Source organism: Mustela nivalis, assembly GCF_964662115.1.
Source record: "Mustela nivalis genome assembly, chromosome: 3".
NCBI lineage: Eukaryota > Metazoa > Chordata > Mammalia > Carnivora > Mustelidae > Mustela > Mustela nivalis.
In genome coordinates, this window is record NC_139022.1 from 81,480,645 (window position 1) to 81,496,224 (window position 15,580).

The 15,580-nt window shown below is 40.7% G+C and overlaps 1 protein-coding gene across 7 annotated transcripts in view; it reads right to left on the reverse strand.

Annotated features, from left to right (window-relative positions):
- ARHGEF28 (Rho guanine nucleotide exchange factor 28) overlaps positions 1 to 15,580 on the reverse strand; it is a 317,255-nt gene that overhangs the window by 153,683 nt on the left and 147,992 nt on the right. For all 7 annotated transcript variants that reach the window (XR_014310177.1, XM_082724969.1, XM_082724974.1 and 4 more), the window contains 2 exons: positions 3,616 to 3,799; positions 1,019 to 1,199 (listed from right to left, as the gene is read on the reverse strand). Coding sequence is in view for 6 of the 7 variants with exons in the window: in XM_082724969.1 (XP_082581095.1) it covers positions 1,019 to 1,199; positions 3,616 to 3,799 (365 nt within the window). In the remaining variant the exon portion in view is untranslated. The remainder of the gene's footprint in view (positions 1 to 1,018; positions 1,200 to 3,615; positions 3,800 to 15,580) is intronic.

Sequence of the window (15,580 nt, forward strand, 5' to 3'; positions counted from 1 at the left end):
ACACATAGGCACCCTTGAGCAGGGAGCCCTGCAAATGGCCCAGACCCCTGAATACTCATGGGCATCTTATTAATTAAACTCAGTCTATCAAGCGCCTTGCTCTTGACCATTTCAGAACAACATTCTGAACCCACAATAACAAGAGCAACAAAAAGCCATGAAAATATACACAGTTAACCAAACCACAAAGGGGAGGAAACAAGTGCCCACTCACCTGCACCACGCCCCCACCCGCCTTACTCACAAGATGCAGTATTGTCTCTTCTAGGCCCCATCACGGAATTACAGGGTGGACCAGAGCAGATACATACTGGGAAGCGCCATGGAGATGGGAGCCTGAGTGCCTAGAGTCCTAAAAGGTCTCACCACTCAGGCTCAAGGCCCAACACAAGCAGCCCACATGATTACCTGGAGTCAGCCCTCACCCTGAAACCCTAGTCTTCCGGTGAGGGTAACTGCTAAGCCTACCTGAAAAGGGCATCAGAGAATGCTGCATCCTGATTACAAAACAAAAATAAAATAGAAAACTACTTTTTTTCATGGGGTGTATTAAAACAATTTTTATTCTTTTTAGTAAATTTGGATGCAATTGTAGGACACTTAAATTTCCTAGTTGCCTTATTAATTTTAGCCAAGTTCTAGAACTAAATTCTCAACATTCTGATTAACAGAAAAAACTGTTATGAGGAGAGAACTAAAACATGACTGAAAAATGTAGCTAAGGGGACATGTGGGTGGTTCAGTTGGTTAAGCGGCTGCCTCTGACTCAGGTCATGATCCCGGGGTTTTGGGATTGAGCCCTGCATTGGGCTCCCTAATCATCAGGGAGCCTGCTTCTCCCTCTGCCTGCTTCTCCCCCCGCTTGTGCTCTCTCCCTCATTTACAAATAAATAAATAAAATCTTTACCAAAAAAAAAAGTGCTACCCTCCAAAACACGGTTCCCAAAATAATGACTTTGCAGTGTGCACTCTCAAGGAATGTGAGTTATTATAGACCAGAATGAACAGACATACACACCTTGAGGAGAAAGGCTCTGTCCCAGTAGTATTTCCTGAAGAGTTTAATATCTGCCTCCAACAAATGCTCGGCTGTGTGGTTTAGCGTCAGGGTCAACGTCTCTGATGAGTGAAGATACTGCAGGAAAGCTTGTTCACTGAGCTGCACTCTGGAGAAGCCTGGGGAACGTCTGCCCTGGAAACTGAAATGTCACAAATCAAAACCCACTGGCAGTTTCAGAGGCATCAACCCCAACATCCCACTACCCCCACGGCCCCCAATTACCAATCCAGCTGGCAGAATGATCCATGAAAGCCACCTACTGACAACAAATACGTAAGATCATGTAAACAGACGCTAATAATAAACCCACTTTCTTCCCCTACACAAGTTGCCAAGTGAGGAGCTATTCACATACACTACATACTTTACCCATCACTTGTAGCACGAATGAAACTAGTGACTTCTAAACGTCGTATTTTACGGCAATATTTCATGCTCTTTTTAATTCAAAAAGAGACCCTCTTGCTTTAACAGGGTCACATGTGGTAGAACAAATTAGCTGGCAGCCAACAGCTTATTAGGTGATTACAGTGAAAAACAGATATGATCTCCAGGGAACACAGTGAGGTTTGGAGGTTACAAACAAGTGGGTTATTCATAGCACACTGGTCCACTGTTGTAAATCACTTTATCATGCATATTAAAAGACGCATATATTGGATTTTGTTGTATTTGTGAAAATATCCATAAACAAAGAAACAATATTCCCAAACTAAATTCTTGAAAGTAAACTTACTTTCTGTTCTGTTTTGACCAACAACAACTGCACATTTATTAGCTACACGTAGGCGTCACGGTTAGTGTACTATTCTGGATGGCTCGCAAGGTCATGTGATTGCAGCAGTGAAGGAGCATCAGGAGGAAAATTCGAGTGCTTCCAGAGGGCAGCCCATCTCATGTTGTCACAGACCCCCAGACCCCTCCCAGATTCCTCACTTCACAGAGATAGCTCTATGCCTCCTTCCTCTTCTTACATGGCCCTATTTTATTAATAAATGTATACCTCACGAAAATATAATACACTTCCAACCAAATAAATGCTATCTCCATCATATGGAGCACTAAAAAGAGATCCCTGCACTCTAAGATTTGGGGTATCTCTCTATACTCCTGATATTAATTACTAGAATCCTCTAGAAAACAACTTCCCATGTTAACATGTCACTGAAATAAATGGACTCTGAGCCTGAGCCAAAAGATTGTTATTAATTTAGAAAATGAAAGTTTCACCATATACTCAGAATTTAGCTGACAGTCTACTTCTAATACCATTCATGAATAGATCTGTTAGATGTGCAAACCTTTAAAGTATGTAATATCTTCCAGTCCTGGAGACAGTAGAAAGGTACTAGGCTACCCAAGATGAAGTCAACCAGGACTTTGATCTAACAATGAACAATCCACAATGACTAAGTCAAAGAAAGCAGGACTGCCTTAATTTCTTGGGCCAAGCAAGTAGGGTCACGTTAGAGTCAAGAAAAGGACAATTCCTTATGATGGGCTCTTCCACTGCTTGGTGGTCATGTGACCAAAGCAGAACAAAAATAAACAGAAAGTTCTACTCTAATATTCATTTATGTACCATTAAACCATAAATTAATTGCATTGAGTTTCATGAGCCAAACAAGAAAAACCAGTCTATCAAGACACACCATATAATAGTACTCTGATGATATTTAATATTTATGCAGTACTTTGTAATTTTCAAGGTACTTTCCCATTTATTTTTAACACCTGTTACGTCAAGGAAATCACTACATATGAATCCTCTTGTCATAGGAATAATGACCAAAGTCAAGAAAATCACTATATAAAAATTCCCTTTTCATAAGTATAATGACAAGTCTCAACTATTCTAGGTAGTAAACCACACATTCCTCATTCAGTGAAAATGCTAATAATCATGAAGCACGTAAGAAACTTTACAGTTCTTTTATTATTTCCTTTACATTACTTCATTAGATCCTAATAGCCACATTGTCTCTTAGGGTATGTCTGTTATTGATTCAACAATCATCTATATTCTTTCAATGAGTGTCATACGCAAAACTGTATTAGAAATAATACAGTAGGTAAACAAATACTTTCAGCCCTCGAGTGATACAGAAGGGAAACCTAGGTAACAAATGATGCCTATATTTAAAATTATAAACTATGATTAATATTGTAAATTTGTCCTTTTAATCACCATATTGTACATTATTCATAATCATTAAAGATCCTAACATGGATGGCTTTCTGAAGCATTGTTACTTAAGGTGACACCTGAAAGATAAGTAGGAGTTGGGCAAGTATCTCCCAACTTTTTCCTTGATTACAGTCCCCTACAAAGCCCTTAAAGACATGTTTTCTCTAACTCCCTCTCCATGAAATGTTGATACCAAATATGTCTGTACAAAGTACTCATGTACTTTGTACTCTATACATGAGAAACAATGGTAAAAGAGAAACCAACAAGAGCTTATGGTCTGGTTATTTCAATTCTCCCACAGTTCTTGGAACACTTTATAGGAACCGATAAAGAGAGAATTAATCCATCAAGTAGCCAAACTCACTTTGTGATGTCTTCAACCAGCTTGGAGTGTCCAGCTTGTAAAGCTAAGTCTAATGGTGTGGCACCTTCTTCGTTGGGTAAAGACAAAGCCTGAACTCCCCCAGGCAGGCACAAGAGGAAATGAGAGAGCTTAGGTAGGCCCCATCTCATAGCCAGGTGTAGAAGAGACTCTCTGCATAAAGAAACTGAGAATAAAAACAAATGGTATTAGTTCTTTCACTTGCAAAAATGTGCCTTATATGTTTTATCTCTAATACCATAGATTTAGACATAATAAGAATGTCAGAACTGGAAGGAACCATCAAAAGCATGTAATCCAAATACCTTATTTTATTTTATTTCTTTAAGATTTTATTTATTTATTTGACAGAGAGAGATCACAAGAAAGCAGAGAGGCAGGCAGAGAGAAAGGAAGGGAAGCAAGCTCCCTGCTGAGCAGAGAGCCTGATGCGGGACTCGATCCCAGGACCCTGAGATCATGACCTGAGCTGAAGGCAGCAGCTTAACCCACTGAGCCACCCAGGTGCCCCAAATACCTTATTTTAATTAGGCTCCATACACTGTGTGGACCCCAATATGGGGCTTGAACTCACAACCCTGAGATCAAGACCTGTACCGAGTGAGATCCAGAGTCAGACACCCAAGCGACTGAGCCACCCAGGCGCTCCTATTTTACTGCTGAGGACAGGATGAGTGATTTGTCCAAAGGTAGGCAGCCAAGAGGTGCTGGGTGGGGTCTGCCCATTGCTGGTACAGTGCTATTTCCACCCACTACAGCACACATTCACATTCCCTTTCACTTGTGCAGAAGTCAGCAAGGGAAAACGAGCACTAGGAGCACACCACCCTTTCAAAACACGAAGCTGCTCTTGAAGGACACGCTGTTACTTCAGGAGGACAGTGTCTCAGAGGCCACAACCATAAGGGAGTCCTTGTTCCCATTCATGAGCCAGAGATGCTCCTCCCCTGATGAGAAGGTAGGGCAGAAACGGGCTTCCCATGTCCAGAAAACTCGAGACCATGGTCGTTCTCCAACTTCACAGAGGAGCTCTGGTGCATCTATTAGATTCCTGGGACTGTTTCAGGGCTGGCAAACGGCCCTAATGCTTTGCTTCAACGGCTCAGCCTGGGGCCTCTTCACATGGCCCTTGACAAAGGGCTCTTGGTTAATCTGTGTTCTGAGTTTTCACTGTGGTTTGCAGCTTTCACATGAAGGGGTACATATCATTGTAGAGGCTGAGGGGTTTTATTATTCTCAACACCTAATACAATATCTGATAAACAGAAGTTGTCTAGTGTTTGTGGAGCTGAATGGCAACTGTTAAAATTGCTATCATTTGTGTATGTTCAAATTGCCTTATTTGCATACAGTTTGTACACCTGTATTTCTACCGCAATACTCAGTGCCTGGAACACAGCTGGCTCATGATAAATATTACACTGGAAATATGGAAAAGAATAAATTTGTTTACATTTAAAAAAAAAAAAAAGGTAGACTCATAAACTCCTCAGACATCAAGATATACCTTAAAACAAACCTTATCGTCATGAACTAAACCTGAAAATCCAAACACTCAAGATCTGCTGGAATGCACGCAATGAGAATGTGAATCACATCTTCCCTCAAGCTGAACGATGTTATTGGCTGCAGCTATAATGGGAAGGATGTCTAGGGCACACTGTATTGCACTGGATTTTCTGGCAGGAAAAGCCAGAGGGGAGGGACCCCTTCTGTTTTCTACCCCAATACAGTGCCCTGCACATGTATGGGTCTAAAAATACCTGCATATTGAATGAATGAATGAATGAATGAATGAATGAATGAATATATGACCAAGGGGGCTCCTTCCCTCATTAGTTACGCAGGAAAGTGAGCTTGAGGGATATGGCTGCAGCTGCCACTTGGAGCACCTATCATTCATTCTTAGTTCCATCTCTGGTACCTTGACTAAAATCTGTGAACAAAAGCTACTTACTCTCTCAGACTTTGAACACTGAGGACAAAAAACTCATTCTCCACAAGTCAGAGGTCTGCATTAATATGACTTTACCTTTCCATTGTCTTCATTAGTGTAACTTCACTACTCCAGGAGATTCTTCCCAGGGCAAATGATGGTCTGTTCATCACTCCTTTAAGACCCATCAACTCCTCTGTAAAAAGCATCCGTTTGAGCCCTAAAACCAATCTATATTATACCACGATCCTTATCCTCTCCTAATCCAACTCCCTGCCTTGTCCACACCCGCTTCTCTGCATGAGAAGACCATCATTAAACCAACCTTCAAGTTCTCAGTAAATTCCAACCCTGCCCTCACCCCCACCAAAAGCCTGCTGAGGTTGCATGGAGGCAGTCTTCCTGCCTCCCAACCAGGCCAGGCCGTTAGCTCAGCTCTGTCTCTCCAGCAGACTGTGGGGATGCTATCTGGGGAGCCAGCATCCAACCCCACACTAATTTGAAACAATCGGAAGGAATTACGCCACTGCACAAATGCAGAAGAAAACTGCTTAACTTACATTTTTAGTGGTTTATACTATTTCTTTATCCAGATCAAGAAGGTGAAGTGTTCTATTTCAAATTTGTAACTAGTCCCTCAAAGTGAAATACTACTGACTCCACTGTGCATTTGCTCTATCACCTGTCTGTGTGACACAGCACAGACACACGCCCCCACCCCCGTGCAGGTCAAATAACATCTGAAATGCCAAAACATCTAAAGACAAAGCAATGCACACCTGCCAGATATCTGCTTAATATGCCTGATATCTTCAAAAGGCTATTGAAGAACTTATCTCTGCTTTACCCTTTAAGTTTTTGACCTTTAAACTCATTTTATTAGAAGGTAGTGCTTTCATACTTAACAGACTCCTGACAAGGCATGTTTGAGAACATTTCCATTTTTTTTCCCCCTTCTTAAGTAATAAGGAGGAAGAAACTGTTTGGATCAGGTAACAAAGCAAACGCAAATGCACAAGGACACTCCCCAACACGTATGTCAGCATGAGCTCACAACCGGCCACCCTCGAATGGAATTTCAAAGTCATAGATCCCAATCTCAATTGGGTAAGAAACACTGCATGGCTGTATGAGATACTATTTTCTTCCAAGACAAAGACCAAAAGGGAACATCAAAACCGTCTGCATTCCCTTTTAAAATAAAACTACTGGTAAAGGCAAGTATGGGGTCAACCATTTAAATGGAACTCCATACATCGCCTGGGGCAGTACCCCAGATACCCTTGACCCTGGGGAGGAGTTCACGCCATTCTACCTGTGTGGGTGGCAGGAGTTTTTCTCCTTTGGAACACCTTCCAGGCCTGTTCTGTTAGCCCAGCTCCCCATTCCCTCCCTGGGCTCTAATCTCACATCTAGTTCATAGAGGAACAAAGCAAACTTGCAGGAAAGAACAGCTCACTGCTGAAACTGTTCCTCCTTCTCAATCTGTCCACTCCTGGGAAGGCGGGAAGGCAGGGGTAGAAAGGATCTTCTGATGTTTGAAGAAAGCAAATAAGAAGCTGACCAAGATGGTTTGAGAGAGCCTTCTCATTCGGTCTGAAAGTTCAGAGCCCAGAATCAGGCAAAGAGCCTGAAATAGGAAACACCATGACATATATAAATAATTCTGCTTGTTATAGAGTTTCAGATTCTTAACAGCGGTCAGGAAAACAAGCTGTGAAAAGGGGTTATACAATCTGGCAGAAGTGGGAGGAGGTGTGTTTAAAATATATTTTTAACCAAATAAATATGTCTCTTCCTGTGTAGCTAATGCCAGGAGTTATGTGAACTAATGTTACTAAAACAGAATTACTCGTAATTGTTCTAATAGCAAACATGAGAAGGTATGACCTGTCACATCCTGGGAGCAAAATCACCCAGACACAAAGAGGAAGTGAGTAGGCTGTGCCATTCAATCAGCATTTCCCATCACGGCATAAAGGGAGTCCACTGGACCCAGACAGGGATGGAGGCTCAAAGCCTATGCCTCTCGTGCTGCCACACCTCAGTTTCTGCGCCCAGAAAATAAGGCGATCACATCAGAGACCCAAGGTCCTGAGAATATTCATCAGCCTGACTTACTGAGGATCAAGGATGCAGGAAATACAGCCCACCCCAAAGGTCTTCCGACAGTGTTCAAACACAGGGGCTGAAGTAGCTGGTGAGGCTGTTGCTGAAGGAAAGTGATTTTATATACTGTTCAGTCCAAATTCGGGACCATTATAGCTTCACAAGGTCTGGAGACAGCAGAATATGTAAAAACAAATTACCAAGTCCATAGGAACTCACAGTCATGGCTACAGGAAATGTAAATGGGCATAACCACTTTGGAAAATACATTGCCATCATAAAATAAATCTGAATAAACTGAAGTCTTCAGTGATTAAGCATTTCCACCCCTACATATAAACCCTAGTGAGCACCATGCTTTGCATGTCACAGCAAACACACATAAAAATGTATAACTGTCCAAAAACAGAAGGGGCCTCAACATCCACCAAAAATAGAATAAACTGCAGTATAATCACACTAGTATCCTAACATCAATAAAAAGGTACAGACTAACATAGAAAAAAACTAAGAAATATACTATTGTTGCAGAAAAGTCACAAAAGAGTTCACAGAATATGTTTTGGTTAATACGAAATTTTACAAAGTGAACAGCTAAGGCATACTATTTAAGAACACATAGGTAGTAGAAATTTAAGGAAAAGCAAGGAAACAGTTACTCTACAAGTGGGCATCATTTCTCTAGGACAAAGAGGAGACCATGAATGGAGCTACTTCTGAGGTCCAATGGTGCCTATATCTCCCCACCAACACACACAGGAAGCCGTGTTTAAGGCTCACCCTAGGACAATTAAAACAGAATTTTCAGGTTTGGGACCCAAGCCTTACTTTTTCCCAAAGATTCCCAAGTGATTCTAATACAACACCAGAGTTAAGATCTGCTACTTTGTCTAAGTAAGTGGTTAACAAAATACCTGGCAATGCTTCCTTTTTATATCACCGTCTTCCCTATCATCTCTTAAGATCTATTAGCTAAAAATTTCAACAACGAATAATAACAAAAAAAAGTTTGTGACTTTCACAAGTTATTCTTAATCTACAATACTTGCTCCCAAACCAAGATATATCCTTAAACTGTAAGCAAAATATTAAAGATAAGTGTGAGTAGGCAATAATCTAGAAACAAATGCTTTTATTCTATTTTTTGAAATTTTATTTATTTGACAGAGAGAGACACAGAGAGAGAGGGAACACAGGCAGAGGGAGTGGGAGAGGGAGAAGCACACTCCAGCCAAGCAGGGAGCCGATGTGGGGCTCGATCCCAGGACCCTGGAATCATGACCTGAGCTGAAGGCAGATGATTAATGACTGAGCCACCCAGGTGCCCCAGCAAATGCTTTTAAATGCAGTTTAATTCAGGAGTACTTCTACTTTGTAGGATATACTGATGTTTCACAACAACTAAGTGGAGCCGTTGAAATGTATTCAATACTGTAAGGTCTCAATTTTTGCATCTAAGTCATTCAGTAGACAAACACTAAATGAAACTAGTATTCAATGCCAGTACTATATGCCAGATCTTGTAGATGTAAAGATTATCTTTGAATACCATATTGCCGCCCACTTTTCTTTGGAATAAATATCCGGCCCATGAAACCACTGACTGATGAGTTGCAGCTCTAGGCATAGACATAGAGTATGAACAGAAATAAGGAAAGTATTGGACCTACTACCTCCCTCATGTATGATGACTTGAAAATTGAGACGTTTATCCAATGGCAAAGTGATGAGGAAAAACTAAAGAGAATGAAAAAAATATTTTATGGAACACAGAAGAGAATATGTGGTATGAGCATCACATACAATCTCCTATTTTTTCAGGACTCTCAGTGAAATAGGAGAGATCATGTACTATGGCATCTTTCATTCAAGTGGTCTAATCAGGGCTTTGGTGCATTAAAAAAATCACTTCTCCACCAAGAAGATCAGAGGTTGTTAAGTCCAAAATGGAAACTGAAAATATCAACAGTATCATAGGAAAGATATTGAAACAGAACGGCCAAAGGAGCACAATACCAACATGGCAGGTATGGCTGGACAGTAAAAGCAATGGGAGAAGAAGAGAAGTGCAACAAGCCCAAGGGTGGGTTCTAGCTTCCTGATATGTCTTTTCTGCAGCAGGCATATTTGAGACACTCAGATGACAACTCCTGACTGCAAGTCTGGGAAAACACCAATGATACAGTTTCATTCCATCAAATTCACATTGCCGTATGTGATGCTAGAATGCAGTTTATGGAGTTTGCCTCTCTTTTAGGCTGGATATACTTTATTTTACCTTGTGGAACTAGTACTAAATCAGTTGAAACATTAAGAAGTCCTTATTGGGGCACCTGGATGGCTCCGTGGATTAAAGCCTTTGCCTTCGGCTCAGGTCATGATCTCAAGGTCCTGGGATTGAGCCCTGCATCAGGCTCTCTGCTCAGCAGGGAGCCTACTTCCCTCTCTCTCTCTGCCTGCCTCTCTGCCTACTTGTGATCTCTATCTGTCAAATAAATAAATAAAATCTTAAAAAAAAAAAAAAAGAAGTCCTTATCAGAACTCAAAGATGGCAATCCAATTTCTGGCCTGCACTATCTGGGGACATGTCAAGACTAAACTATGCAATGTACACATCAATAGAATCTATTAAGAATCTGGTCACAATACTGCATAGTGCAAAGGCAGACAGACAGAAGAGTTGAAAGATCTGGATTTGAACACTTACAGAAATGTAGCTGTGGAAAGACCCCTTAATTCTCAACCTTTAAGGGGCTTAATGGAGAAGCTGAGTGTTATCTTCCCAGCCTACTACCCAGAAGTGTCAGGGGGACATAATGAAAATACCGTATAAAACAAGGTTGTCAAGAACTATGAAAGCCAGTATTGGGAGGACTTCTCAGTAGTATACATTTGTCTGATATTTTCCACACAAAAAGTACAACTTTCACTAGGTAGAGACATGGTTTACTCCAAAACAGTTTTCCTCTGGTTGTAATTTAAAAGCATAATTGAAGGCAACCAGATGTCTGCTTAGGAGGCACTATAATTGCATCTGTGTAAGATAACAGATGTACCATTGAGACACATGTGTGTCAGCCCCACGCCTTGGGCAGCAGGCAGTCATTAGGCGCCATAAGCAACAATTGTTATCATACCTACTTTCCAGTTTGTGCATTAGATTTTTTAAAATCATTTGTTAATTCTTCTTTAAGCTCTGGTTTGTGTCCACCATTTATTCATTCATTAGATATCTGCTGACAGCCTACTATGCACTGAGCATTCTTTCCCCTCACTTCACAGCATAGCCTATGGAATTGCCAGGTATCCTCCCAACTGAGCCTTCAGGAACCCCATTCTGTTTGGAAGACAAATAAAAATATACTGCAGTCTAATTTTTTTAAGCTTTTATTTATTTATTGGACAGAAAGAGAGCCCAAGTAGGCAGAGCAGCAAACAGAGGGAGAAGCAGGTTCCCCAATGAGCAGGGAGCCCGATGCAGGGCTTGATCCCAGGACCCTGGATCCCAGGACCCGGGGATCGTGACCTGACCGAAGGCAGATGCTTAACAACTGAGCCAGCCAGGTGCCCCGCAGTCTAATTTTATTACTGACAAGCAGAAAAAAGAATAGACTCCTCATAGCTTGGCAATGGCCTTTTGAAATCTGCACTGAGAATCTGAACTGAACCCCAACCAGGAAAGCGACTTCTCATCTGAATGAGAAGGCATGAGTGGCAGAATCCACTCACTGCCCTTACACTGGAAGCCAGAGTCCCAAGTCCAAACGGCTAGAGTGAGAAATAGTCAACTCCATGGTTATGAGTTACAACGTCAGTGGGAAATCTCATCCCATCCCTTAGCACGAGGTGAGCAGAAGAGGAAGGGAGAGGGGATAAGCAAACAGGAAATAGGTGTTGAAGGTGCTCCCTACCTGGGATGAGGCTGAGGGTGGGGAAGTTAGAAAAAGGTCACAACTCTCGGTGGGCAGCTGTCCCATATGAATAAAAGCAAAGAAGTAAACCATCACAACTTCCTTTTTATTTAATTCTTATTAGGTGCCAATGACTTTACATTCCTTTACAGTCCTTGTTTCCATCTAACATTTAGGAAGTAACTTACGCGTATTATCTTATTTGATCCCGACAGTCAATGCACGAGGTAAAGCCTATGATCATCCCCATTTCACAGGGGCAGAAACTTAGTTCTGATACCATCAAGCAACTGCCCAAGCTCACTCACCACATGAAGCTTTGAGCCTCTGAACTCAGACTCTTCCACCTCCAAAAACTAAAATTCTTACAGGCAAAGAAATAGTTATGTCAAAGATAGCAAAAACAAGGGCAGTAAAGACAGAACCTTGAACAAGTCAACAAAATGAGTGAGGGAACCAAACAGAAGGAACTAAGCCACTCCAAAACAAACTAAACCAATCCTAAGGGCTGGGCTTACCAGACTCTGCACATGTCAGCCTGATTGGTCACCGTGCACACACACAAACACACACACACACACACACACACAGTACAGTCTCATGACAAACCTGCAAAATAAAAGTTGCAATAGCTACAAATCTAGGGCAGGGAAAGCAGCTATGTGGGAATCATTATGAACCAGGACCTAGGGCAGGATTACAAAAGACTGGGGGTGACGGGTGGTTCTACCTATGTCGGCCTCAGGGCACATAAAGGCCCACCTCTTATAGAGTCAAGACAAGGCCTTTCACAGTTCACTTGGCACCCATAGAGTAGAGCACTGCCAAAGGATCTGGGTTGGTCGTTTCCCTAAGAACATCTCATCACTTCTGTCTGCCTCACTCTACCCACCCTCTTCGCAAGGCTCTCCCACATATCTCTTCAACCATCAGCCTTTAAACCTGTGAACATAGATAGTTTCAAAGCCAATTATTTATTTTTTAGACCAAGTAATACATGGATAGCTGCCAGCATTCAAATACTCTGACATCTAAGAAAAAAGCAAAAATTCTAATTTTTTGCCTTAAGTATTAACAGAATCCTTGGATACTGTTATTTGAAAATTCAAGTTTGGTTCCCTGAGTGCAATCAAAAACTGTCATATGCATCTTATAGGGTTTATAGGGTTTCCAGGGGAAAGAAGAACGGGTGGGACATGGCTACCCGGAGGGGAATTCCAAAACCTTCCACCGTCCTGAATCCCTTGAAAAGTACATTATGATAGGCTATTTGAAAAAAATAAGAGCTTCCAATTACTTTTTTTTTCCTTGAAAATTATGAGAGAGGGTGAAAGTAACCTGAATACAACCTCTGTTCTCACATCAGAGGATGTGAGAATAAATATTTAATTCTCAATTCCAATCTAAGGGCCATTGGTGCCAGATAAAAGTAGGAGACTTATTTTTTAGGGTAAACTTTAAGCTGCCTTCTCATCTTTAAAGTGTAACACCTTAAAGAGAGAATGTGGCTAATGAGTTTAACTGAAAAATAAATTCAAATTATTTAATGACACACTCTTTCTCCTTGAGAGCTCAATTCCATATAAAATTCATTACTTCCAGAAAACCCATTCCTTAAAAATGAATGGCTAAAAATGGGATGGAAGACAGAGAAAACATTTTTTAATTAAAGATTTAAGACTTCACAAATGATGACTATCTGAGTACCTGCCTAAGTAATGTGTAACAATGGTATCAATTTAACATGGAACCTGTTCTAAAAAACATTCTCTCCACCACTAGCATTCACGCACTGGGTCACCTTAGCAACGGAAGGAATAGATTCCCAGCTTAAAATGTCAGAAAAGGAAGTGTGGAGAGGTTTGTTCCAGGAGATACCATCAAAAGTAACAGAAGGCTAAAAAGTAATATTGAGTGTATATGTAACTGATTGAAAAATGTCAAGATTTCCAAGAAAAACTCTCAAAACCTCAGCATTAATTGGTACCTGTCATGCACTAATTTCAAAACTCCTCAATTTTAAACAGAAATTTTAAACAGAAAACTTGTATTTTATAATAAATCTGTCCTTTGTGGATTTCCTAACCCCTGGGAGGACACCCGCTGATGTTATTTCAAATTTGCTGTCCAGTACAAAGCTTTGGGTCAGAAAAACAAAGCTGACATTTCACAGTCTGCAGGACAGCAAGTCATTCTTATAGTTTAATATTCCATCCCCTAGCTAATAATACCTAGAACATAAGTTAAGGCCAACCAACAAGGCATGCTACTGAGCCTTGCTTTATTTTTTTCTATTTATACAGCCAGCAAATTTTACTCAAGGATAAAAACAGCAGCCAAGCTGTATTTCAAGTGTTACTCAAATCTTGCTTCTTACTAGTGACAGTTCTCTTTCCTCTATTCAAAGAGAGGTCAACAGATATTTTCCTTTGTCAAACATTGCTGGCCCACACGTTTCCTTCTGCTGTTGTCTAGAAAGAAGGTGAAGACTCTGGGTGTGTGGCCTGAAGCACCACATAGATGTCACAGAAAACTGGCAGTTCCCACTTAGTCTTTAGTTATGAACAATTACTTCTCACTTAATGGTCTCCTGAGATAAAAAGCAATATAACTGCACTTTAAACGCCTTAGGTAACACTAAACAAGACGTATTTTTTTTTAATTTTATTTATTTATTTGACAGAGGGAAAGCACACAAGCAGGGGAAGCAGCAGAGGGACAGGGAGAAGCAGGCTCCGCACTCAACAGGGAGCCCGATGTGGGACTCACTCTGAGAACCCAGCACCAGGGATCATGACCTGAACTGAAGGCAGATGCTTACCCGAATGAGCTACCCAGGTGCCCCCAATTAAGACACATTTTAACAATTGTTGAATGACCCCCACTTTTATAAAATTTCTTCCAAAGTTCTTTTGGCCTTCTGCATTTTTTCCCTTTTCCCCCCGTAAGTTGTAAAGTGTAGAAAAGCAAAGATTCCCCTTCAATAGGAACTAATTTATGAAGACCCTATTAATAAAATAGACCATCATGCTAACCACCCTTCTTAGTAACAGCATGATATATCCATTAAACTCGTGGTCCCTGACAAGGTTTCCACTTTTCCTCTAAGTCAATATTAATTACAATGTAACTTGTTTTTGTACAGACTAATACTACTTCGACTTGCCCTCACAGTATGTAGTCTCAACTAATACATTTCTTAAATTTCTCAATTCTCAAGTATTCTCATCTTTGAAAGCAGTAATTATATTAATCATCTAAGGCACTTTCAGCGGGTTCTACCACTTCCACCCATTACTTTTTTTATACTTCATTATTTTTATTAACATATAATATATTATTTGCCCCAGGGTACACGTCTGTGAATCATCAGGCTTACACACTTCACAGCACTTACCATATAGCACATACCCTCCCCAATGTCCATAACCCAGCCACCCTATCCCTACCCCCCTATCCCCTGGCAACCCTGTTTGTTTTGTGAAATTAAGAATCTCTTACGGTTTGTCTCCCTCCCAATCAATTTTAGAGACAGCTCCAGAAAGAGAAGGAGGATCCCTAAATACAGCAATTGTGTTTAGGTCCAAGACAGCCCTGCTGAAAAGTTTCACAAGCTCAGCTGGCTTACCCTAAAAATTTCTTTCACTCATTGAATCAGATATAAAGGCAAGAGTCAAGTTTAACTCTTTTCACTTGATGAAACAATCTACCAGATAAAATTTAATTTATTTAAAAATTATATTATGTATGCCCTGCAGATCCAATTCATGATATCACTTTTCTTAAAAGTTCTTGACATCAAAAGGAAATGATATTTAAGTAACAGAATGGAGTTGTTACCTAATGCTATAGCAGTAATCATTTTGCAATATATAAGTGTATAAAATCAACACACTGTATACCTTAAATGTACATAATATTGTATGCCAACTATGTCTCTAAAAGCTGGCAAAAAAAATATTGAGTTATGTTTTCATAATCATTATAACAG